At 38.8% G+C, this 27929-nt stretch overlaps 1 protein-coding gene and 1 long non-coding RNA gene across 2 annotated transcripts in view; both read left to right on the forward strand.

Annotated features, from left to right (window-relative positions):
- LOC121869008 (TBC1 domain family member 9-like) overlaps nt 1–21161 on the forward strand; it is a 41226-nt gene extending 20065 nt beyond the window's left edge. The window contains exons 10-24 of the mRNA XM_042370069.1: nt 432–649; nt 1210–1310; nt 6730–6839; nt 7361–7517; nt 7668–7871; nt 9553–9811; nt 11729–11844; nt 12708–12835; nt 13164–13352; nt 15503–15700; nt 15936–16107; nt 17498–17638; nt 17872–18048; nt 18169–18242; nt 20230–21161. Of these exons, the coding sequence (XP_042226003.1) occupies nt 432–649; nt 1210–1310; nt 6730–6839; nt 7361–7517; nt 7668–7871; nt 9553–9811; nt 11729–11844; nt 12708–12835; nt 13164–13352; nt 15503–15700; nt 15936–16107; nt 17498–17638; nt 17872–18048; nt 18169–18242; nt 20230–20742 (2757 nt within the window). The 3' untranslated portion in view covers nt 20743–21161. The remainder of the gene's footprint in view (nt 1–431; nt 650–1209; nt 1311–6729; nt 6840–7360; nt 7518–7667; nt 7872–9552; nt 9812–11728; nt 11845–12707; nt 12836–13163; nt 13353–15502; nt 15701–15935; nt 16108–17497; nt 17639–17871; nt 18049–18168; nt 18243–20229) is intronic.
- Nucleotides 21162–21421: 260 nt separating this feature from the next.
- Nucleotides 21422–26304, forward strand: LOC121869009. The gene is made up of 2 exons (XR_006089493.1): nt 21422–22662; nt 22788–26304. It is a non-coding gene; the product is annotated as an uncharacterized LOC121869009 (long non-coding RNA).
- The last annotated feature ends 1625 nt before the right edge of the window (nt 26305–27929 follow it).

Below are 27929 nucleotides of genomic sequence, written 5' to 3' on the forward strand. Positions count from 1 at the left end.
TGCATGTAAGATTGTGTGTGGATGTAACATAGTGAAAAAAAAATATGGAGACGGTTACATATGTCTACCCGAAATTACAAGTTCAAAAATAACCGTAACGCCTCACAGCTCAGTAAGGTTAGCCTACCACGAGCATGTCCTGGGTAGCTGTTGTCCACCATGAATGACTCATAGAAATGTATGAATTTTAACCCCTCAAAAATATTTTACTGTATACATGTATAGTTCAAACACCTACTTCTTGCATACAGTACAGTGCTGTAGAAAGGGTTTTGATCACACAATAAACATAATATACACAGAGTAGATATTATGTTCTTTAGAGTACAGTACAGTGCAGTACAGTACAGTATATGTAAATAATTTAAATTTGATATATGTACAGTATTGTAGTAGAAGACCAATATTTGATTCATAAACACCCCCTTCAGATTTCCAACCTGGTGAGCATCGTGTGTCCGCTGCGAGACGTTCAGAGCGTGGAGCGTGTGGACAGTGTTAAGGGCAACACCATGGTGAAACACGCCCTCTTCATCTGTACCACGCAGACCAATTGCTCCAACACTTTCCTTTTCATTGATGTTGGGGATCGAGACTTTGTCATCAATAAACTGTCAGAGATGCTGGGCAAGAGTATACCCACCAAGAAGTAGGTAGACATGTTTACTGTCAGTGATGTTACCTTCTGAGTCAGGCACCTCCAAGTCAGGCCAGAACTGTCTTTAATTACCTCAGGGAGTAGTGATCTGCCTTGCTAGTGTAGAGGATGCTTGGAAGTCCTCTTATAATGCCTAGTTTCTGCTCTGTAAAAGTGGGTTGGCAATAGGAAGGACATCCAGTCATAAAACCTGCTTGTAATTTACCTGATGTCAGCCGGGAGAGAAGCTACAGCCTGGAGAGCTGCCGTCAGGTAAACATACGGTAACTAACCCACACAAGTGGTGATGAGTTAAATACTATCATGTGCTTTCTTTATTTGGGGAAAACAAAACATATATACTGTACTGTTTAATGTATGTGACACATTAGTGTGATTTTACTGTTTTATAAATAAGAGCTTGATTGTGTTATTACTACACTATTATTGTTATAATTCAGCTGGTGGTTTGTGATGTCCTGAACCAAGCCAACAATTACAGTAGTTGCATGGAAACAAGGTGTTATGTTAGGTCACTTCCTCTCCCCCTCACGTGGTACTTTCTCCTTCAGCACACTGCCAGAGAACATGGTCCTCGGAAACACCAGGTTCGACAGCCGCTCTAACTCTGTTTGTGACGATAAGAGTGAAGACATCAGCCTCAGTAGCTTAAGTAAGTTCATACTTAATGTGTCTGTCTGTCTGTGATCTTTGTTCTCCCTGTGTTGTGTGGGCAGATGAAGGGAAGCAGCTGTTAGGTAAAGACAGGGTAGGGGCAGGGAAGCAGGGGGGCAGGGGAGAGGGGCAGGGGAGCAGGGGCAGGGGAGTAGGGGCAGGGAGAGGGGCAGGGAAGCAGTGGGACAGGGAGAGGGGCAGGGGAGTAGTAGGGCAGGGGAGTAGTATGACAGACTTACTCGACTTACAACCACCCGGACATGCGACCGCCTCAGTCGTACCAAAATTTTGTAAAATTACGTATTTTCGATTCCCAACGACAGTGATTGCGCTGTGTACTGACAAAATTTTCGTTTGTAAATCACTTTAAAATGGTTGGCAAGCTTAAAAGTGAGAGTTTTGTGGTGCTGAGAAGGAAAAGAGACACCCATTTTAGATTTTCTATGTATTATTTAAGCATTTTCGACTTATGACCATTTCGACTTACGACCTGGATTTGGGTCCCTAACCCGTTGTAAGTCGGGGAGCAGCTTTACTTTTATTGACTAATTTTCTCCAGTTAAATCTCCATATAAACAAGAATCAAGAGTTAGTTCAAGGTTCTTCACTGAGGTTACTGTTGAGATGTGTTCATTCTTACAGTACTGTACAGTGAATTTGTTTACTCTTTAGAGTTTTTTTTTTTTATCCAAATAATAATGATTCAGTCTTTCCAAGATGTAGGGATAATTTGTTGTTTATGAGCCATTGTTTACATGACTCCAGTTCAGATGATAACTCATTAGCTATAACATAATAATAATAATAATAATAATAATAATAATTATAATTAACAGTTTATTAAAAAAGTTCTGCAGCCCGAAGGCTGAAAGTATACATTAGACATAAATGACTTATTACATACATTGGTGGTTTAACGAAAGTCTTCATTAGAGAAAGGTAAAGGAACATACAGTGAACATACAGATTAATGTTTACAGTGGAGGTCACGTAGATCATGTGCGCTGAGGTGTTGAACAGCAGACATGTAGTGTAGTAACTCCCTCACAGATGGTGTTATGAGGGGTCTGACATAGTGTAGTAATTCCCTCACAGATGGTGTTATGAGGGGCTTGACGTAGTGTAGTAACTCCCTCACAGGTGGTGTTATGAGAGGCATCACGTGGTGGATCATTACCTGACACTAACAGAACACTGTCATCAGCATACAGCAAAGGTTTACAGTTAACAGTAATGGGCATGTTGTTTGTATAACATAGGAAGAGCAAAGGTCCTAGGATACTCCCTTATGGACTCTACAGGTTATCAGCATGGATGTTGACTATTATTTTCGATGATTATTTGTTTCCTGTTATTAAGATAACAATTTAAACCTTTCAACAGACCCAGTGCCAAGAGCCTGCAGTTTTTCTTATAATACATCATGATCCACAGTGCTGAACACTTTTTGTCAGTCATTACCATTCCTTTGTACTTTCCATGAGCTGTTTGGGTCCTGATGTGGTCAGTGAGATGGATCAGCCTGGTGTCAATTGAGTGGGAGCCCCAAAAGCCTGATTGGTAGCTGTACAAAATATTATAATAATAATACAGTAATAATAATAGGTGGTCTTTTGTTTTTCAAAAAGATACTGACCTGTAATTACCAATTTCACACTTGTTCCCATTCTTATAGACAGGTGTTACTCTAACAAACTTATGCTCATCTGGTATAATATTGGTATTACTGTACAGTAATGGAGAGATTAATTAGAGGTGATACTAATGCTTTTGATATAGTGGCACCATCTCTTAAGAACCTGGCTGGGTTGTTATCAATACCTGTGCTCTTATAGAGATCTAGTTTATTTAACTCCTGTAGAACAAAGTCCTCTGCCACCATCTGGAGTTCAAGACTATTTGGAGTGTTTCATTTCTTTCTATAGTTGGATTTAACAGCCTCTGAGCCTCCATTGTAATTGTTTGAGGCTTCTGGCAGTTTATTAACTAAAGATGAGCCAACTGTTGTATAAAGGTAACAACTTATCAGACAATAAGGCAGATCTCATAGAGATTTAAAATCTTGAAAGGGATGGAAAACGTGAACCTTGGCCATTTTTTGGTGGTATTACACACCACCAACACAAGGGAGTATAACTTCAAGTTCATCAAGTTATCATGCAGAACACACATAGGAAATATTTCTTCACACAGAGGCTGGTAGATCTATGAAACAGTCTACCAGCTCAACCTGTGGAATAGAGAACAATACTGGGCTGCAAAATAGCTCTTGACAAAATTATCAAGAACAATTAAGAGATCTTACACAGGCCACTGGCCTCTTTCCTCAGCATGGCCACATCTAGTGGGTGGCCATTAGGGATATAAGGTAAGGTAGGTAAAAGGAATTAAGAAACAGTAGTTTGCAAATTGAGATGCATTGTGACATCGCATTAGTAATGCTTAATACTGAGTTGGAACGTTCTATTGGTCTGTGGCAGTCTTCAAGGGTTCTTAGTTGCTTCCAGAGTTTTTTTTTGCTCATTGTTATTTTCCTCAATCTTTTTATTTAAATTTTGTGATTTCACTTGCTTAATATCTCTCTGTACTTTGTTATCCTATGAAATTCTTGGTGAGACTTGAAATCATGTCTGCCTCTGTTAATCTTACAAGCGAGGTGATCTCTGTGTCTGATGGATTCTAATATCTCACCAGTCATTCAAGGTTCTGTCCTAGTTTTTATCCACATCTCATTTAACTGTGCTATGTCATCAAGAATGTCAATAAAAGTAGTTTTGAACTTCTCCAAGGCCACGTTTACTGCTGTCCAGTTTATCACCAATCATTATTTTCTAGTTTATTTTGGAGCACTTCTATATTGTTATTCTTCACTGACCATGTTTTGATTATCTTGTGTTGTCTTGTCTTATCGTCCTTTTCCTTTTTCCTGCTGCAGTGGGAAATAAAGTGGTCACTAAAGCCAACACGAATGACTTGTGCCTGACTGACTTTGTCTTGGTTATTACATATTACATGATGTATTGTGGTGGCTGAGGACTTTGTTTTCTGGTTTGATGAATTAACTTGCAGTTTAAAGCCATTCATATCTAAGGTTTACTTAAATTTCTTAAACAAACTGTTTTCTTCGTGTTTATAACAAAATATTGAAATCACCCTGTTTTATTGTTTCACAATTGGTGTTAATGTGTAATAACATTCTAGCAAAATTGTCCACAAACTGGCCATCTATAGGTGGGTGGTAGAGAATGCCTAGCAGGATGGGTTTAGTTTTGAGTAATAATATTTCCAGCCATAAGCCCTCCAGATGGTCATCATGTAAATCTGATCTATGGTTGAAGATCAAGTCATTTCTTATATAAGCACAAACTGCCCCCATGTCTGTTTAGGTCAAGATGTTGTACACTGTAACCTTCTATTTTGATTTTCTCATCTGTAACTGTCTCATGTAGCCCTGACTCTGAGATGGAGAATACAGTAGCCCTAGTTTTAAAAGCTAGAATTATGACTTCCAACATCTTTGGCAGCAATGACCTTGAGTTCATATACACCAGATGCAGACTCCAATGTGTAAAACACTCAAAGTCGTCAAACTCACGGGTCTGTTGGTGTGTTTTTTGGTACTAGTGGAATATACTGTTGGGCCTTTAGATATATATTAATCACATTGTCGAGTATTGTAGCACCAGGTGACAGTCTGCCATAGTCCTCCTTGGTTAGAAAGTCTGTGCATCTTTCATGCACGCATTTTTCACACAATTTGCACCTTATAGCACAGCTCCGGCTATTCATTCCTTGCTTACAATGAACACAGAGCCGCCTAGGTTGTCCTTTTGACTGTTTTCTTACCTTTGAGGTAAAGTCCTGTTGACAGGTCACTGGTAACTGGTGGAGGGCCTGATGGTGCTCACCTGCCGGAGCTGGTGGCAGGTTGAATGATGGCTGGTGTTTACCTTCTGACTCTGATGACAGGGTGGCGGGTGACAGCTGCTCACCCACCGGGGTAGGTGTTGTGTTGATGGTTAGCGGGCGATGTTTGTATTCCCACACTGAAGAGAGGTTGACGGGTGGCGACTGCTTAACCACTGGGGTAGGTGTCTTGTTGGTGGGTGGTGTTTGCCTTGTAGTGCTAGGAAGAAGTCGATGGATGGCAGTTCACCCACCGGGGCGGGTGATGAATTGAAGGATGATACGGTTGTGGTGGATGTATGTCGGGATGGCAGGTCACTAATGATGCCATTGTAGTGATCTTCTGTACAGTGTAGTAACACTGTCATGGTGGAGTAGCCATTGTTCGGTGTTAGTCTTATTATTTCTACGCTGTTGTTGCTGTCTTCAATGTAGATGTTTATGTTGACATTAAAACAGTCAGCCAGGATCTGAGGAACAAGATCCACAAACAGGGAGTTGTACTTTTTGTGTTCTGTGTACAGTAATTATATACCTGTTCTTGTAGCTGGGGTATATCTGGTAATAATGGTCGTTGTTGGAGATAATTTCTTCATATATTTTGTTCTTTATAAATTGAAGTTCTAGTTTGTATTCACTTTGTATGTGGCTGTTAAAAGATACCAGGAATGAATGGAGGAGACAGAGTCCATCAGGTGGTGAACGTTGGATCTGCCACCCCTTGTCTCGTAGAAGGGTCGCAAAACTGATTTCTCTTTTGTAGAATGTCGTCTCCAGAGGTCTAGGCCAATTCCTGCCTTGGTGGTTTAAGGTTCTGTCTTGTATCACATAGTAATTTTGGTGCCTTATTCACTCTCTGAACTGTAGTCGATGGGCAAGCACTCTCTAGGGGACAATTGTAGATTTAAGGTCATCTGGCACTGTGACTGGCACTTTCCAGAATACCGAGCACTGTTTTGAGGAACTGACACTGGTTTGTAAGAAGTAACAGTTTTCCTCTCAAATTCTTATTAATCCGTTGAAGTTGGATACACTACGATGCTCTGTGGACCATTGTCAAGGATAAAGATTTATTTTGTATTTTGTTGAGAAATTGAGGATATGAGTTACTGTGTGTGTGTGTGTGTGTGTGTGTGTGTGTGTGTGTGTGTGTGTGTGTGTGCGTGCATAGATATTTCCTGTCACTGTGTACCTTCTTTTTCATTGCTGCCTGCCTCCCCCTCTGTCTGATGCATCCCTTGATATATCTTACACAAAATTGGGAGATAAAAAGAAAAGAAAAAAAAGAGTATACTGTATTAAGGCTTGTAAGATATGCCTATGAATGAGGGTTATAGAAAAGAACTATACTCTTCCAATACTGTATATACTGTAAAGTTGGTGTGGCTAGAATAAAGAAATCTTGAAGAGGACGCCTGATAGGTTCATCTGACCAAACTTTCAGTAACGTGAGGGCATGGGCGTTGTAGAGGGCGTGAGCGTTGTTAATAACCCGCAATTTGCCTTTTCAGGTTTGGGGAGCACGTCGGACAACAACGGATCAGTCGTCACAGAGAATTCAGAAGCCGAGCCCACAACTCTACCCTTGAGAGCCCTCTATTCCGGACTGGATGATGTAGAAGTTAGTACCTGCATTCTTTTGACACATTGGTCACCTCAAACAAAAATAGACCCAAGCTGTATCATTATGAGTCAGTTCTCCCCTTTACCTCAGTCACACAGTTTGAGAATATGGTACAGTATAATCTGTTTCCATATATAGTTTATGGGTTACTGTGGAGTGAATTGTGGCCCAAGAGCTTACTGAGTTACAGATTGTATGGTGTAAGCTAGTGTATGGTGTAAGGCAGTGTATGGTGTAAGGCAGTGTATGGTGTAAGGCAGTGTATGGTGTAAGCTAGTGTATGGTGTAAGCTAGTGTATGGTGTAAGGCAGTGTATGGTGTAAGGCACGTATTTACCAGTTCTGTTAATTGATTACCCGTACTTATTTAACCAGTTACCAGTTGTGTTCATTGATAAATTATTTAACCAGTTACCAGTTGTGTTCATTGATAACTTATTTAACCAGTTACCAGTTGTGTTCATTGATAACTTATTTAACCAGTTACCAGTTGTGTTCATTGTTGTTGTTTCTAACTAGGAAGAGGAACTTGAGCAGAGGAAGGAGACACTGTGGGAGCGTCACTGGGGGGAGTATGGTCGAGGAGTGTCCATGTACCGCACCGTTGAGACCCTACGCCTGGTGCTGGACGGTCTGCCGGACACTGTCAGGCGAGAAGTATGGTTGATATTCTCAGGTTAGTAAATATTCTACTGTCATTTTTAGCCATTTATCTCTTCCCATATATGTTTTGGGTCCAGTTGCCATGATAACAATATCACTTGTAGTTGCCATGATAACAATATCACTTGTAGTTGCCATGATAACAGTACTGTATCACTTGCAGGTGCCATAAACGAGCAGGCCACAAATCCCGGCTACTACGAGCAAGCAGTGGTCGCTGGATTGAAGCGGGGAGGCCCTGCGAACGATGAGATTGAGAGAGACCTGCATCGATCCCTCCCTGAACATCCTGCTTTTCAGAGCGAGACAGGCATATCTGCCCTGAGACGTGTTCTTTGTGCCTATGCGTGGAGGAACCCTGCCATAGGTTAGTTGCCGGGTTAAAGATGGTTGTCAGGTTGATGAAGGATTAACTATAACATGCCTTGATAAGAGTTGTAAAGTGAATAAAGGAATAATTATAACATGCCTTGATAACAGTTGTCAGTAAATATTTAGGTCAAAGGTTATTAGAGGACTTGAGAGGCTGGGGATCAAGGGCCTCTAAATTACATAGTGTGAGCCTCTAAAGAACTGGGATAAAGTCAGGGGGCAGTGCTGCCGGAGCTCACTGGAACGCCATTCCGGCACCTCTGTTTCGATCAATCAATCAATATCGCCGACGCCTTGTTCCCTCCCGGAAACTCCCCAACAGGGGGTGGCCATGGCAGAAATGTCTCCAGGCTATTTTATCCTTGCACACCTCACTTGCTCTCTCAAACACTCTTCCTCCCCTGCCCGCTCTCTCTTCAACAAACTCTCTAACTCTTTTCTCCCAGGTGGCAATTGGTCTACCCCTCCCAACATTCCCCTCTCTCTTGCTATCATAAACTATTTTTGACAGCCTGTCTTCATGCATTCTCTGCACATGTCCATACCACTTTAGTGTATTCCTCTTCATCCACTCCACTCCACCACACTTCACACATGAAGCTATAGTAAGCTCTATATGTTAATATAAATCTATATCAATCAAGCAATCAACTTTATTTTGCATTAATAATACAAAACCGAATATATCTTCATATAATTAATCTCTCCTTCAGATCAGTTTACATTTTATGACTTTTCAATATTGTAAAAAGACTTTGATAACTGGTGCACTTCTAAACACCTAAAAACAGTACTTTTTCAAAAGTTGGTATGTATTTCCTCTCATAAGAGCTGTAGATATGTGACCAATATTGAAAGGATAAGCACATTAAACTACTACTAGATCAAATATTTTATATATATATACATCAATAGATACGGTTTAGGAAACGGGAATTATTTTGACTGCTCCGGCACCTTAAAAATTGGCACTGGATAAAGCTCCGGTGACTCAGAGGTGTTGGAGGTAAATATTGAGTTGAGTTCGTAATTTTTATTCCCATGAACAGTTTAAATTGGCTCAGATGTCAATTGAATTAGTCAGTGTGTGTGTGGTGGCTGGTTTAATATAGAATGTATGTGAGGCCAGAAAGAAGGGGGGGGGGGAGGTTGGTGCAGAGAAGACCAGAATATGAACAGTAAGGATTAGACACAATAAGTAGATACACCCCATAGACACTTGCTCATGTTTTCAACTTTTTATACAAACTGAGTCATTAACATATACAATACAGTACACAACACTACACTACACTACACTACACTACACTACAGTACAGTGCTTCATTATTATCACCTCATACTCAAATACTAGATTGGGTCTCTGATGACAGATAGATTTCAACTCAATAATATTTCCCTATTTAATGACATTGTTTACTATGAGGGGTAAATCTGATCCCAGTAAGAATGATTAACACTGACCTGGTGTTGGTACTCATTACACTTCCACTATGGAGACACTTGTGACGGACTACTGACAATTGAAGTCATTATTGCTTATGAAATATATTGTAGTACACATTCCATAAACCCTAATTTCACCTTAACTTTTTTTCTCTCGTGATTTATCCATTAAAATTCAGTTTGTCTTTCGAGAATATAATAATGATTCATGTACCTGTACCCCACACCAGGTTACTGTCAAGCCATGAACATCGTAGCATCAGTCCTCCTCGTGTACTGTAACGAAGAGGAGTCATTCTGGCTTCTGGCCGCCCTCAGTGAACGACTCCTTCCTGACTACTACAACACCCGGGTCGTTGGAGCCCTAGTTGACCAGGGAGTGCTGGAAGACCTCATCCAGGACCACATGCCGGGCCTTCACTCCAAGCTGTCGGATCTCGGAATTATCTCTCTCATCTCGTTGTCGTGGTTCCTCACTCTCTTTCTCAGGTGAGTGTCAGGTGGTGTAGCTCTTTATGTTGGCTGGTCTTTTACTTTTTCCACTCCCACATACCACTTGCTGGTAGCCCAACTAAAACTGTCTTCTTGTGCCTTCAAACCATTTAAATCTTACCTCCCTTGAATTATTGTCAGCATAATTCAGTTTCATCCAGGTTCTAGTGCAAAATATGTCTTATACTTCAATAATGCCTCACTGTTTGTATACACCCTGATAATAATGCCTCACAGTTTATATGCATCCTGATAATAATGCCTCACAGTTTGTTTACACCTGAAAAATCATAGAAACTCACCATCAAAAATACAGGCCAGAATTTCTATGTAGTATAGTATATTCCTCATAAACATGGGATGGTTTATTTTATATTTCCAACACTTAAAAAAAAATATTACTTAATCCCCTTGTGTTCAGAGAGGTTGGTTTATCTTCTGAAATATATTGTGGACGAAAAAAATTGGCAGGCATTGAAGGAGGGAGGGAGGGAGGCGGGTGCATGGGAGGGTAGAGGTAGGTTGGAGACTTGCCAACATTACATAGAGGTGGTGATTATTATTCTGCCATTTTCTTACCACACCACCAATTTATTTTTATTTTTTTTAGTTTAATTATGAGACAGATGTGTTTTATACTCCCTCTCTGCCAAGTTCTTATTTGTCCACAACTGTACGTGATAATTAAACATTCGGTGAAATCTTAGGTTGCTTACAGTTTTTATTTTCAGGAGAAGTGATATCTCCGTTAGCCAGAACAATTGGTGCAGAGCAATTCCGAGAATGAGAGATTTCTGGGTAAAGAGAAAACTCCCTTAAAGATGGAAAAAATCCCCCATCCCATAAATTTTTCTGGGTACTGGAATTTTCCAGAATGATGCATTATTTCATCTCTCAAAACCAGACAAATTTCCCCATCCCTGGTATTTTCCGCGTACTGGAAAATTTTTCTCTGAATTTCCAGTAAATGCCCATGATTTTCATTTATCAAACCCCAGAATAAAAATCCCTCGTCCCTGGAATTTTCCGGGTACAGTGTACTGTAAAAATTTTCTCAGAATTTTCCAGAAAATATGACCTGCGGAAAATATCAATTCCGGCTTTTGGAGAGTTCCAGTTAAGAGGGAATCCAGCTAACGGAGATATCGCTGTATTACCTTGTTATTAGGATGTGGGTATTTGCTTGTAAATTTTGGATAAATCGTGGGTATTTGCTTGTAAGTCTTGGATAAATCGTGGGTATTTGCTTATAAGTCTTGGATAAATCGTGGTTATTTGCTTGTAAGCCTTGGATAAATCGTGGGTATTTGCTTATAAGTCTTGGATAAATCGTGGGTATTTGCTTATAAGTCTTGGATAAATCGTGGGTATTTGCTTATAAGTCTTGGATAAATCGTGGGTATTTGCTTGTAAGCCTTGGATAAATCGTGGGTATTTGCTTATAAGTCTTGGATAAATCGTGGGTAGTATTTGCTAGGGAAAATTTTGAAGTTATAAAGTATGAATCCCAGACAGTTCCATAATCAATGGTGATAATAATAATTCCCTCTTGTCATTTTTTTTTTGCAAGTTGAGGGTACTGTATAACTTAACTGTTTCTAGTCTCGTCACTTCATTTTCCTGTTGCGTGTGAGTTTTTCTTGTACACTTATCTCGTCCAGTTTATCATTCTTATATACCATTTCGTCCCATCTATGTAGTCTTTGTTACTCTTTGTCTAACACACACACACAGAGGAGCTGAGGATGGTTTATATTTTTTCTTTGTTTTATTCTTCCATCTGCCTGTGTGCCTCGTCTCTCCTACTTCCTTCTTGTTAATGATAAATTTTTTCCTGATGATGTAAGTCCTTTCACTTTACCTAACACACGTGCCAGCAGTGATGGGTAATAGCTATCGTTTATCTCCCGACAGTGTCATGCCATTTGAAGCGGCAGTACACGTGGTGGACTGTTTTTTCTACGATGGCGCTCGTGTAGTGTTCATGGTTGCGCTCGCTATACTGGATGTCAACAAGGATACATTGGAAAGTAAGTCAACATCCTCCTGGTTAACTGACTGACGGTTCTCTTATGGTAGATACGAAGGTTAATGATTTGTACTGTATATGTCTTATGTCATCTTTTCTCGTATCATTTTCCCCCATTCTGTTTATACTAACGCCTCCTGCACGTGTGTGTGTGGGGAAAATATAATAGATAGAAATTATATTAAAAACTTGAAACATTTTATATGGAGAAATTTTGTATTGGATTGAGCTGTAGTGATGGAGGTTATTGAGAAGGGATCTGAAGGATAATGAGGCGGTGTATAATACCCAAGAACGAATTATTTAAATACTGTAATGAAGAATATATTTAGGTTATGGAATGGAAGAAAGAATAGGAAAATAAAAACTCGCAAGAATAGTATAAACACCATTAGGAAGGATAAATGAATGAGTAACAGAGAATGAGAGAGTGTGTGTGTATTCCTCCTCTAGTTTGCCATCACCTGGGACTATACAAATGGGATCTCAGTTGTGCCTTGTAAATACAGTAGATCATTAAAGGTATGTTGGATGGTGCTGCCAACACTGATAGATGACTGACCAGAGTATGAGTTGGGATTGAAGCTTTGGTGCAGTGTTGTTTTAATTAAGGCCACGAGGTCATAAAATCGTAGTTCGTTGGTGTAGTCTTATTGCATTGCTGGATCTTGGTACAGACGCAATGTCCTGGTTAACAAAGGGTGGGACTGGAACTTGTGAGTGTCCTTCTTGTCTAACTGATGCCTGTGTCATGAGTAATACAACAGGAAGTATGCAACAGCTTCTGATGAATAAAGTACTACTCATATCTTATTGCATTATATTACTCTAATGACACTAAATAATACTGTATTATCCTGACAGACTGTGATGATGAAGGGGAAGCCATGATGGTCCTGGCAGACTACCTAGGGTCTATAACCACCCCCAAGTGTAGGTATGGGAAGCGCAAGTCAAGTATCTCTGAAGACAAGCAATCAGACTCTCCAGAGGTGAGAATATATCATGATGCTGTGGTATTGTTTTCTCACGAGATTCTTTTAAACAAAATTCTCAAAGTGTTTCACAATCTAACCTAACCTTATAATTTTAGTATTTAAGGAATGCTAGAAGTGTTTTTATGGTTGTATCTTTAATTGGAAATATGTTTAAATCCCAGAATAATTTAAGGGTTGGGTTGGTTATTTTTCTTCAGTCTTGAATTTAATGCTCAAAAGTGTGTGTGTGTGATTATTTTATTTTTTTAACATTCTGATTATACAGTAAACTCAAACTTTTCCATCACGCAGAAGTACACTCACGACCTCCTCTACTTTACAGGCCACGGTGAACATTATTGACATTATAGAAGCTGCGTACACAGGCTTCGGCTTCGTCACCAACGTTGCTATAGAGCGACTGAGAGTGAAGCATCGTCTACGGGTTGTGCAGACCCTGGAGGACACCGTCATGAGAAACACTTTACGTACTGTTGGTGCTGACTGTATATTGTCTGAGGAGGACTTGAAGGTGAGCTATGAAGAGCCATCAACTCTCTTCATCAGTGTCATGTCTGCTCTCTCTTGTTAACTGAATATTGTGGTATTAATTCTTTCCTATTGTATGTGGGGTGGATCAAGGGAAGCACAAACTAGAAGAAAGGGAGAGATGGAGGGGTGAATACTGCAAGATGTGGAAGGGAGAATACTGCGAGGTATGGAAGGGAGAATACTGCGAGGTATGGAAGGGAGAATACTGTGAGGTATGGAAGGGAGAATACTGCGAGGTATGGAAGGGAGAATACTGCGAGGTATGGAAGGGAGAATACTGCGAGGTATGGAAGGGAGAATACTGTGAGGTATGGAAGGGAGAATACTGTGAGGTATGGAAGGGAGAATACTGTGAGATATGGAAGGGAGAATACTGCCAGGTATGGAAGGGAGAATACTACAAGATATGGAAGGGAGAATACTGCAAGAGATGGAAGGGAGAATACTGCAAGATATGGAAGGGAGAATACTGCGAGATATGGAAGGGAGAATACTACAAGATATGGAAGGGAGAATACTTGTAAATTAGTTCATACACATACCATACCTTCGTGTCATCCTAACTCTACACAGTGTCAAGTTGTATCAGGAAGTTCTTTTAGCAATCACAATCAGAAACTTAATTAAAAAACAATCAGTACAAGAACACAATTAGGTATACAGTGAAAGTATTCTCTTTATCTAGATGTAACAAGAAGAGATAATGGTGTAAAGTATAGGTGCAGTAATTCCTGTATGGTGACAGTATTATGTGAGATGCTACGGGCGACACCAAAACAAGTGGATTGACATGTCTTAGTATTCTGTTTTGAAAAGAAGGAAGTTGGAAGATCCTAATGGTGTTAATAAACATACCCGAGGACGCGTTGTCTCTCGTGTTGTTCTTGCCTGGAGCGCCTCACCTTAATCTGGATACAACAATTACTATATATGGATTTAGTTTATAAGTACAGGAAAGTAATTCTCATAAGGTGACTGTATCAGAGGTTGTGACTAAACCTGGAGGAGAATAGAATTATATCTAAAAATTTATCTTAAACCACAACAAAAAATTAACTTGGCAAAAGATATGTGTCCATAATTATCATTAGCTTAGTGTGAGGATATGAGGAAGTGTGTACCTGTATAGTGGGATGGTTTATTGAGGGGGATAGGACCTTTTGGTGATGCTTTCTGCTTCTGTCTTGCCCAACTTTCTTTACCATTTCCTCTTTTTTATTGAAATTTCTGTTTTCCTCGACCCATACCATACCAAAGTGAGGTGATAAGGAAAAATAATAGATAATAAAGTACAGATTCACAGGAGTACGAGTATCAAAATAAACATCAGAGTTGAAATGGAAGAACGGAAGAGATAATTACGTACGACTCCCCTGACCATTGGAAGTAAGATTGGTCATGTAAGGTCAACACAGATACATCTATATACTGTAGTGTAGATTCTGAACATCTCCCTAATAAACCTCAGTAAATGGGATGGAAAAATGGTGCAGAAATAATGTAGAGAATAAGAAAAGTTTGGGAATAGAGCAGAAACACATCGAATTTACCGGTACTGCACACATATCGTCTTGGATGATAGATGTGAAGTAGCCAGAGTAAGACCATCCTAATCCAAGAACTGATCAAGGCAAGGATAGTCTATGTGTACAGTCTTTCATATGGCAGGTAACATAGGATATGGTCATCTTCCATTTATATAAGTACCCCCCAGCCCCCTCCCCCTCAGCCCATCTCAATTTGACTTAGAGGTAATTTTGAAGGTTCACACTCATGTATTTCTGAGACTATATCCTGCTGAAATGTGTACTGCACTGTATGTAAAAGAATGAAATATGAGCCATGCTAATGTAGAGTTAGTGTGATAACTGTAGTACTGTACAGTTAAAAGTGGGTTGGTGTATCCTATTGTGTTGAATGTCAGAATAAAACAGTAGAAATGAACCGGTTGATTGATAGCTGTTGCCTTTAACGTGTTACCACTCCATCACTGATCGATGTACAAAAGTTTGATAACATTTTACATCACTGTCTCTATGTTTTTAGAAGTTTCACACAGCTGTATAAGAGGGAAAAAAAATATATATATACTGTACCTTCATATACCTTTAATCCTTTGAACTCTTCCAGGAGCTTGTTATCTACGTCCGAGGGGAGCAGATCTTAGGGGGAGAGGACAAGGAAGTTCGTCAGAGAAATAACTCCGGCAATCCTTTGACCCAGGAAGGCTACGCTCTGGGATATGAAACTTTCCGTCAGCTCTTCTTGGCCGTGTCACCTTGGGGCCAGGGCGACCGTGCTGATTCCATCGTGACGAGCACCTTTAATGTTAGTTGTTTTCTCTGGTCTTACCCCACCCAGTTTGGTACAGTAGTGGGGAAGAGCTAGTACAACAAATTCTGTCTCATATCTGTTATCAGTCATGTGTAGTTTTGATTTATCAGATTCTTTCTCTCACTTTGTCTCTCTCTCTCTCTCTCTCAATCTTTCTCTCCCTCTCGTTCTTTCACTTTGTCTCTCTCTCTCTCTCTCTCTCTCTCACACTTTGTCTTCTCTCCTGTAGATGCTGGACGTCGATGGGACACACGTGCTCAGCTTTCGGTCAGTGGCGTGGCTGTTTGGGGTCCTGTGTAGTGGCGACTTTGCCCGGAAGCTGCGTCTGTTCTATTACCTCCATTTGGCATTTCCCCCGAGCCTGGATGAAGTAGATAAACCACCCAAGGTTGAGGAAAATGGTGAGAATAATTACCAAGAAAAAGAGGCATTTGTCTTCTTGGTAATGGGTCACCTTGATCACAAATGCTATTTTCTTTGGATCGTGTACGAAGATTAACATCCCAGCTTATTTGAGTAAAAGCCATAACACTATTTGGGAGGTAGGTTAGGTTAGATTAGGTAAGGTTAGGTTAGGTTAGGTTAGATTAGATTAGATTAGATTAGATTAGATTAGATTAGATTAGGTTAGGTTAGGTTAGGTTAGGTTAGGTTAGGTTAGGTTAGGTTTGATTGGGTAAGGTTATGTTAAGTTAGTTTAGCATAAGTTTATCTTGGTCATCAGATTCAGAAGGGTATTGGTAGGACCCATGACATCTCTCTCTCTCTATCTGTCTCTGGTTTGCTTGACTTCTCTCATATAAAGATAAACACCATAAGGAAACTGTAGGTGCAACAGCTGATCTCTTTTGTTGAGGAAAATGTAAACTGACTTACAACAACCAACATTATTCCTGTGGTAATGGGTTTCATTTTGCCCAACAGGAGAGATCCCATGTTACACAAGTATACATGTATGATCGCTTATACCCCAATGTAAGATCCACACTGTAAACACTGATGGCTGGATTGCAACTCCTGCCTTTTCCCAAGTGAGGCGATGTTCCCTCACTCAGAGTTGATTGGGAATCTTCTCATCATTTAATACGCTCTGCCCCCAGGCTCTAATGCTCTCTAAAGTACTTATGTTTCTGAGTCGTGGTCACCATAACAAGAATACCTGTCAGTGGATTCTAACCCAACTTGGTGTGTAATTTGGTTACAAATATTTATGGCCCAATGGACTTTTTAGTGATGTGGCTCGGTGTTTGTCCTCCCTCAGTACCAACTATTTTATTGGTGTATACAAGTACCTAGTGAGCATAAGTGATTTCCAATTTTTCTGTTCTAAAAATTCCTCAGGAGAGATTTTATGTATTATTTTTCTATCGTTAGTAATGTAAAAGTGTTTAAATTGTAGGAAACTTAGTTGTTTAAAGAAGACTACAACAAATCATAATTGTAGCAACAGTGTACAAGAGATTAATGATGTAGTGAAAAGTCTTCATTGAATCTTAAGGTTTTTTTGGCTCAGTGTTAGAACATCTATCCAGCAAGTGAACAGTCCCAGGTTTAGATCAGGTTCTCTCTCTGTTAACAATAACAAGAGTCCACTACTGAGTGTACCTGCTGGTGGTGGAAGTAACCCATAGGTGGGCCAGCATCTTGTTAAGAAGGTGGGGTAACCCATTAGCATCTAAATAATGCAGGAACTAGAAATCAGTACTTGCCCTAATGTGTCTGTAAAACCTAGAAAATGCAAGCTTATATTTGATTGAATGTGCCTGAAGCTAAGCATTTCATGTACCACAGCTGCTGAAGTGGAGGAAGAAGCAGCCGTGGAGGCAGAGGAATACTTTGACTTCCTAGATGAGGACTACGGGAAGGGCAAAGTGGACCTGGATGTGCCGGATGACAAAGACTCACATGTAGCTGCCACCTCCCCCAAAAAAGGTACAGTGTTCATATTTATGTTTTCAACACTGGTTAGTCCCTGACGTGTAGTGCTTATCTCGATGGTTAGTCCCTGACGTGTAGTGCTTATCTCGATGGTTAGTCCCTGACGTGTAGTGCTGGTTAGTCCCTTCCTGTTGATTTTTATACATTGTCTTTCATTTCTCTCCTAACCATTTCCATTCTTTCATGAGGTCCTTGTTTTGCTCGATCTATCCCTTGATGACTTTCAGAATACTGCGATGGCCTCACTGGGTTAGCGACCATCCACAACCGCGATTACCGACTGTATGAGCAGCGTTTTTTGCCCACCATGTCACAAGAGCAATTTATCAACATGTGGCGCACTGTCTATAGTTTCTTTGCCATGGAAACCAGCCAGGACATCTTTACATCTCTCTCCAGGGTTGGTAAGTGATCCTCTTGTCTTTGTAACTTTGCTACATAATAATGAATTAATGAAATGTGACAAATCATTAAACATACTGTGTCTTAAGTGGCAGTAGTAATTACACTTGTTTGTATCTCAGGAACCTTGCTGCTGCAGATTGGTGAAGTGGGTCGACGAGTCAGAGAAGTCGCTTCCAAATCCAATAGTGAAAGTGTAAGTCTACTGGAGCAATGTTGTAGTTATCAGGTCTTTGTTATTTGTGATATGAAGCTGAAGAAGTTTAGGGTATTTATATTTGTCACATTCATTGTACAGAAAATTATGGTTACCTTAACACTTTCACGGTCCTAGTCTCCCCCTCCCTCCCCCCCTCCCCTCACAGTCGGCCTGAATTCAGAATATTGGCCGGCCAGCACACTTTTTTTTTCACCAAAGCAATATTTCCTACTGCATTTTGACATATTGGTATTTAAACAATGTCTATATATGCAGAGATATATATAAGGAATCACATGAAAAAATGTGTTATAGCAAATTTAGTTGAAATTCATCATTACATTTTTAATCAACTTATGTTTTAATTCCATGAATCACCATTTTCTAAAATGAATTATACATAAAAAAGTGTATCAACATAAAATCTCTTTTGGCTGTAATGGATTTTAGAAAAAAAGTTGGCCAAAAACCCCCAGATTTTATCCATATTTTTTACCCAATATTTTATCCAGAGTCAATTATCATCTTCAAAATAAATAGTTTTGTAAGATTTTATTTACTGAATGTTTAGTTCGGGCCTTGAGACCTTATGGTGTTAGAATTTACTGTATGTCCGATGAATACAGTATGTCCCCCAAGTTCGTGGATTTTTACTTCGCGGTTCTTAGTTATTCACGGATGACACCCTGGATGTACCCAAGATCATCTGTGGGTAGTTTTAAAGTTGTCTACACACACACACACACACACACACAAAACACATACAAATAAATAATAATTTGAAAATACTCCCACAAATAATGAGAAATAAATTTATTAAAAATGTATCAGTCTACCCTGAAGTCTGTGCTTTATTACTTTATTAACAAAGCACGGACTTGAGAATAGACTCACATTTTTAATAAATTTGTTTCTCATTATTTGTGAGAGTATTTTCAAATTATTATTTATTTGTATGTGTTTTGTGTGTGTGTGTGTGTCTACACACTCACTCACACACATATACAATACTACAGGTAAAAGAAGTAATCATCCTCAGGGCAAACACATAAAGAGAATACTGTACACATTTCATTGTACACAAGTAAAAATGTCCCCCCACCGGTCCTCAAATGTTATTTGCAGATTTGGTGATTCACGGCCATTTTGAGAATCTAACCCCCGCGAATTTGGGGGGCCCCTGTATTGTAATTTTATGCAAATTTATAAAAATAAAATGTATATGGTGAGCTGTAGTCCCATCAGCCAGAAACAACTATGGAATACTTATCTCCGACACTAGATATTATCTGTTCATAAAAGTATATAAAATATTTAGAGAAATTGGTCTTAGGCTAAATTTTCCACAGAATCAAATGGTGTTATCTAGTCCCTTGCCACTATTGTTATCACTATTACTGTTAGCTAAAGCAGACTCAGTGTCTTTGCTGTTCTTCAACACTCAATACAGACAACGAGGCATGATGAGTCAGGATAACGGGGCCAAATTTTGAATCACAATACTCGCTACACTGTAGGAAATATTCCAACAATATACCATACACAGTCAACAATAGTCACTCACTCGCACATAATCCAGCAGATGGAGTATGGTGTTCAGCGGATGAAGTATTGTGGGATTTAATTGTCCATGCACGATAGCAACCCTCCTCATTCAAGGTTGTAGACCGGAGTAATTTTTGACAAACATACCCCACGGACAGAGACATAGAGGGTGTTAGAGGTACCATGGATCTTCATGCTACAACCTGTACTGAGTCCAATTGTCTTGCATCTTTAGTGGATAGTTTTTTAATAAAGTTAATTTTGTCTAACGAAAATTACTGTAAAATCCAAGACCGTGAGCGTAGAAGAAATTTTCTGATGCGCCCCTAGAGTCTAAGACCTTGAATGTTAAGGAGATCATAGAGCCAAAAGTACATGTCTGAATATAAACTTGAATGTTCTCTTTAAGTTTTAATAATGGCATATTTTATTGTAACAGGCAAGTACCAGTGTAGAGCAACATTCAGATGATAGTTCTCCTCCACTCAAGACAACGCTGGACCTTGAGGATCTGGAAGACTCGGCTTGTGTGTCGGGGGAAACATCAACAAACACAGACAGAAAGTTTACACAAGCACCAGTAGAAAATACCGGTGCTTTGATGGACGATTTAGATGACATTAGTAAAGGATCAGATGAAGTAGATAAAGACAACCTGGAGAGCAGAAGTGAGGAAGATACAGATGCAGGCAGACAGGAGTTAAGTAAGGGGAGCAGTGACTCGGGGAACGGGGGGATCACCTGTGGGCTGCAGCAGACCTCCATCTCTCAGCCATCGGTCCAGGAGTGGAGTATATCTTTTGAACAGTTCTTGGCTAATGTGGCCAATGAGGAAAAACTCGTGGTGTTCTTTGAGAGGTCGGTTAAACTGTCATCTGAAGTACAAAAGCTGAGAAAGAGACACGCGGTGAATACTAGTGCTGGTGGCTCCGTGGCCTCCACACCCTCGTAAATGTTGAGTGAAGATGCACGAGGGAAGTCAATGTTCAAACACAGGAAAGTGGAAGTTCCCTGCGCCCAATATGTGAGTGTGTCTGTAAATTCAAGCACATGTATTTTGTAATATTTTATAAAGCTGTGTATACTTACAGTGCATCAAGCATGTGATAAATATTCCCTTCTTAAAGTTTATTAATGGGTCATTTTAAGGGTTCAGAGTTGGCATCCTACTGTTTCTGTAACTTATTTATGTTCACATATGTTGAGGAGGTACTGTGCATACAGGTATTTCCCCAACACCAAAATTTTTTTGTGTATAAGTTCAAAGATTGAAAGTTGGCATAACATTGCTTTTTAGACCTCTAGACACACATTCAACATCTTGACACACACACACACACACACACACATACACACACACATACACACACACACACACACACACACACACACACACATACACACATAGACACATACATATGCACACACACACATACATATGCACACACACACACACACACATACATATGCACACACACATATGCACACACACACACACACACACACACACACACACACATACATATACACATACATATACACACACACACACATACATATGCACACACACATATGCACACACACACACACACACACACACACACACACACACACACACACACACACACATACATATGCACACACATATGCACACACACACACACACACACACACATACATATGCACACACACACACACACACACACACACACACACTACAAAAACAGTACAGAACTGTGTTAACTTTCAACCCTTGACACGACCCATTAAGTAATGTAAATTTATGTCGTCGCTGTTAGTGAAAAATTATATTTTTTGTATATAAATCGAATATTAACATTTACTCTATGGTTGATTCCATTGATTGATTGATAGTAAAAATATTGCTTCTCATACTTTAAAGTCTATGAAAAAATCTATTAATGTTATCCTTAACTTGAGAATTACATAAACAAACCATCCAGGAGAGGTGTAGTGATGTCAAGTAGAATGTTGAGCAGCTTCACAACCTGGCCATGGTGGATGTCTTGAATGGTGTCATTAACTTTTCAGCCAGGGTAGAAGAGCTCTGTATCAGAACAAGATAAAAGATTTCTTTGTAAACTAAAAATCTCTAATGTCATTATTGACGCTTAATCTTCTCAGTCAAGGAAGAACGGTTGTGCACGAGTCTTCTGGTGCTGCGGTCGTCAGCTCTTGCCTTGGGTTATACTTCATCAATTTTCCATAAATCTTATAGTTCTTTGAAATGTCTTGTAAGCTCTCGATAGAAAACATTGTTTTTAAAATTCAGGGAATATATTTTACACACTGAGATACACATACATATACGTTGTACACACATGCGATTTATGTTTAATAGAGTAGATATGTCATAGACAATTTTTTCTTTGATTTAAAAAGAGTGATACATTTTTTGATTATATCTGTATTAATTTAAGTTGACAAGAATCCCTTGCATTAGCAAAAGTGAAGATCTGATGCACTGTAATAGTAAGGCTGTGATCATTATAGGAATCTGAAGTTTGGAGTTGAAAATAGAAAAGCAAAGAAAAGGACTTGTAGAAAAGATAGTTAAGTTCACTTATGTGTACAGTATAAAGGTTGTTATGTGCACTGCTGTTGTGTTGTCAGAGAGCAGGAGGTAGTGAGGGCAGGAGGTAGTGTTTTGTCTGCCAGTACAGTAGGTAGTGAGGGTGAGTGAGGGCAGGAGGTAGTGTTTTGTCTGTCAGTACAGTAGGTAGTGAGGGTGAGTGAGGGCAGAAGGTAGTGTTTTGTCTGTCAGTACAGTAGGTAGTGAGGGTGAGTGAGGGCAGGAGGTAGTGTTTTGTCTGTCAGTACAGTAGGTAATGAGGGTGAGTGAGGGCAGGAGGTAGTGTTTTGTCTGTCAGTACAGTAGGTAGTGAGGGTGGTGGGGCAGGAGGTGGTGTTTGTCTGTCAGTACAGTAGGTAGTGAGGGTGAGTGAGGCAGGTAGTGAGGGTGAGTGAGGGCAGGAGGTAGTGCTTTGTCTGTCAGTACAGTAGGTAGTGAGGGTGAGTGAGGGCAGGAGGTAGTGCTTTGTCTGTCAGTACAGTAGGTAGTGAGGGTGAGTGAGGGCAGGAGGTAGTGCTTTGTCTGCCAGTACAGTAGGTAGTGAGGGTGAGTCTGTGTAACTCTTAGTTCTGGTCACCCTGTGCTGTAGTGGCAGAGTCTTGTAACTGATAATGAAAGATAGAAAGTGTTTATTGCTGATCTTTGATATGGTGACTATGTTCACTCTATGCATTTTGTATGATGTACAGTTGTCCACAGGTGTAGTGTTCCACCCCTTGGTGGGCTTTCTGAATATGTGACCAACAATATATTTTTGGGTAATATTTGTACTTGAGATTTGTGCTAAGTGATATAATAGTTATAATATCTGTAAAGAAGGTTCCACTATGATTCTGACATTGCCACATGTTCAGAAAGGCTACCAAGGGGTGGACCACTATACCTGTGGGCAACTGTACATTGCCATTGCAAATTTGTGAATTCATAGAGTTGGTTATGCAGACTTTACTGTGCTGTCATGAATGCAAACAGATTCTACATCAGTATGGGAGAAACAAAAGTATTCCATTATTTCTGAATACATTTATTATATTTTTTAGAATTAATTAAATTTGTTGTGTCTCATACAGTATATATATATATACAGGTGAATCTTGTTAACATTGGCTTACTATTTCCTCCCATTACTGTAACTCAGTGTTTATTAAGGTGGAATCACATGAAAATTAAGGGATTGACTTTCCTAATAGTATTCATAGTGATAATAGTAGTTCAGAATACTGTACTGTAGTAGCAGTAAGAATGAAGAGCCATATCTCAAAAATTGATCAATGAATTTTGCTGAAATTATAAGGAGTGACAGTGACCATTAGTGCCTGAAACATGCACTTGAAGGAACTATCGGCTGGATTTCTTCTCCTCCTCCTCCATCAGTCTTAAAGAAACACCGTATATTGTCACTGGCTGTTTCCCTCATAATTAACATATAAATTTCTACAAAATTCTGATTAAATATTAAAATCAGTTTGAGCTTTGTACAACAGGTGAATGATCCCTCCTAACATACAGTCATTTTCCCATTATAGTCCAGTCGGGGTCAAAAGTTCGCTCCTCGTGGTGAAACCAAGTCACAGGAACGAGTCTCTGAACTTATTTACCTTAGTGTGATGTTTTATCTCAGTTTGGGAGGGAGTGAACTGTATCTCAAGGTCAGGATGTGTAGTTCTTTAGAAACAAAACTCCTAATTGTTGAATGTCTCTCTGAAAATTTTGTTTAACTATAGATATAAAAAATCTCCTTCAGTTGTAAATCTTTCAACATATAATTTTTTATTTACTGGACTGACTTTAATATATACAGTAAAACATCCACAATTCGTAACTCCATCATTTGTCATAATTTAGCTGTTTTCGGGACTTCCTTAACCCGAACATTTGTATGAGCAAAAATCCCATACAGTAACTAATAACTACTGTATAGAAATGTTAAAAAAAAAAAATAGTGAAGTACTTCCCCCGGACCTAATTCTTCCACTTACATCACAACACTAATAATCACCTAATAAACAACAAAACACCTGTAGAGTGGTATGGATGTTCTTCAATATACAGTATATTGTATTTAGAGTCACCAACATGGTCTCTCAGGCACCTGGTTAATTCATATAGTACTGTACTGTATCCAGGTATAACTACATCCATCTAGTACTCTGACACAGTTGATATATGAAGAGTAGGTCTGAGAGGGTTGGCTGCCTGGTCAATGGATCTCCTTTTATCAACCAGGTTTATATTCCCGTGTAGTAATTTCCCCTTCATGTACAAAACCACTTTCTCGATTAATATCATTTTTGTATCGACCTGATCTTTAGTGTAATTACTCTCACTGTGTTATTATATGTTTATGCTTTATTCAGTCTTTTTTTTTCTGTGAGTCGTGAATATCTTTTAATATTTCAGTTTTGTATTTATTTCAAGTGGTTAGTATTACGAAATCAATGTAGAATAAGTGTATTTTTATTATTATCTGTTAGTTTATGTGAGGGGATATTTTTTATGTTTTAAGGTGAGTACTAAATCATTCCTGTCATCACTAAAGGCTATTTGATCTCCACGTTTTAGCCTCTTAGAATAAAACATCGGGGGTCTTGTCGTGAATCCAGAGTTTAGCATTTATTACTCTCACCGGGGCGAAAGTTGTCCTTGTTCGGCACGTATCTGAAGTTGTCATTGAGGGGTCACACCAGGGGGTTCAAGAGAGGTACCCATGCAGAAAACTGTCTTTGGAACATGTGTCTGTGTAAGATAGTCAGTTTATTGTTTGTCTATAGTCTCAATAATCTTTAGCATGTCTACTTAAAAAAAAATAATCACTGACCTGGGTTGGGAAGGTATTTGTCTTCCTTATCCACTTTAATTTTTATACAGCAGATATATTCATGGATTTAGACTTTGGTATGGTGATCATTTTTAAGAGTACAATATGGTAGAATCATATTACAAACAAGTTCTTTACTTATGCAGACATATATTTCAAACTCAGTGTTGTGCCATAATAAATATATTTTCTGGCAGTGGTCTGAATAAAATTGTAAAGTTCATGATATGACTCTTAACAAACAAGCATATTCATTGTATATACAGTGTTCCTGTTATACTGTACTGAACTGTTGCCCTGTGTATGGTAGATAAGGGTATGGTAACTACATGCATTAATGATGGTATAATTGTTTCTCTGCTTGTAAATTCTACCCAAATACTGTATACACTGTTTGAGAAGTACTGTACATTACCACCAACAGCACCATTAAACTAGTTCTTCTGAAACAGTGATCATAAACCAACCAAACCTAACCTAAAAAACACAATTTCTCTAGGATTGTTTGGTTAGATTAGGTCTGTTTATGTTATCTCAAATGTAAATAAATAGTTTAATAGTCCTGTTTGTGGTACTTTTCCCAAATAGTACATCGTGGTGAATAGTTCATATGAAGGAGCATTTATCTTTACATACACATGTTGTTTCGAGTTTGTCCTGCATTAAAATATGACAATAAGGATAACAGGTAAAGTTTCCATTCAGTTGTGTTGGAAATCTTTCCAATGATACTTGATGAACTAAAAGAGAATGAGATGGATTAATTTTGCCATTTAAAGAGGTAACTTAACTTTGACTTCAATTTGAAATACTGTAAAGGTAATGTAGATATATAAAGAGAATAAATCACCTTTATTCAGAATTAGTAGAGTGAATACAAGAGCAAAACGAAAGGTAATTATATCGGTAATATAAAAAAGTAATGATGTAGATTTGATTATATTTTGACTATATAGACTGTGACTCTACAGTGGATTGATTCCTTGATTTAACTTTCTAGCCGTTGATTTATCGGGTCATTACGGTCGAATACTCTATATAGGAAACCATTTCCCGGAGGTAGATGATAACGTGTGATTATGTGCAGGTGTGTGTGTGTGTGTGTGCGTCAAAAACAGTATTGTTCCGAATTTGAACCTCTGTCGTGACTGTCAAAATAACTTCCAGCATGAAAAAATGTTACTTGAAAATTGTGTTGAATGATCTTTTAAGAGATACTTATGATTCTTATTACTGATTCACAGATGATTTGAATAAAGAGATGTAGCAACAACACTATCAAGATGAATGTTACTAACTCATGAAAGAATCAGGTATAATTTTTTTTTAATATGCAGGCGAGATATTTATAGGCCTGCAGTGTCTGTCTGTATTCTCGACCTTCTTTTGTTTAAGGATAAGCGATGGAAACAAGTAAGGAAAAATGGTGTAGAAAAAGTGAAGGCAGAGAAATATAAAACAAAAAATAAAAGAGTTTTGATCCTATTAAGAATTTTTTGATTCTCTAAAGAGTTCTGATCCTATTAAGAGTTTTGATCCTATTTATTTTCTTCTCCTCTCCCCCATTTTTGTGTGCAGTGAATCAAAGAAAGCGATAATGTCAGTAAATGGGGGGGGGGGTTGGAGAAAGTGATGAGAGATACAGTAATGTGTAGAAAGAAAGAGAGAAAGACTGAAATAACAGATAGAAATACAGTGGTCCCTCGGTTAACGAACGGTTCGATTAATGAAATTTCGGTTAACGAATTACCTCCTATAAGGATCTTCAATTTGGTTAACGTCCAAAACCTCTATTTAAGAAATCCTTATGAACAACACGTTTTGTTGTGAATATCAGCTGATGGGCTAGTCTGCCAATTCAGTAATCTGTTCTATGTCAAGAAAGTTGTGATCTTTAATATTTTTGCATTTTTTATATTCAAATTATTAGTCATTTTAAAATTTAGTTAACATATTAATAATATATGCAGTACAGGGAACTAGTTTTTTGTGCGCCCATCAGCCGCTTGACTCACCCACCAGGCGTTAGTTTGGCTTTGTTGACAGTGGAGTGAACATCTATTTTGTTGGTGTCTTGAATATTTTTGCATTTTTACATTAGAATTATTGGTCATTCTGAAATTTAGTTAACATATTGATAATATATAGTGCAGTGTTGATTTAAATAAAATAATCTTGAATTACACCTAGTGAACATAAAATTTTATTGGTGAAATTACTGCATCAAGCATGGGTCCCCTTAAAGTTGATTTCTCACCCATCCCCACTTCCTTCTCTTCTCCCTCTCCTCCACCCCCACTTCTAATTCCCATCATCATCATCAACCAGGAACCTTCTACATACACACCTCAAAGTAAGTGTACTTTACTGCATTTATTTTTTTACTTTGTATGTTCTTTTCTGTGAGCTGGAACCAATTAACCAATATCCCATTGAAAGAATGGATTCGGTTAACGAAATTTTCGGTTAACGGACGACTGTGGAACGAATTGTGTTCGTTAACCGAGGGACCACTGTATACTTAGTGTTTTAATCCATTTACATGAAATACTTGAGTTTTATATCAATTTATAATCATTTTCCTGTCCGTCTGTCTGTCTGTCTGTCTGTTATGAAATGTGTTGGTCTATCAGAGTGAAATGTTCTGGACCGGTAAGAGATATTTAATGGAACATGTGCTGCTTATCTTCTTGGCATTATTGGGATCATCATCTTGGCTTCATTAGGA

This window comes from Homarus americanus, unplaced genomic scaffold, assembly GCF_018991925.1.
Source record: "Homarus americanus isolate GMGI-L3 unplaced genomic scaffold, GMGI_Hamer_2.0 scaffold24694, whole genome shotgun sequence".
In the NCBI taxonomy this organism is placed as follows: Eukaryota; Metazoa; Arthropoda; class Malacostraca; order Decapoda; family Nephropidae; genus Homarus; species Homarus americanus.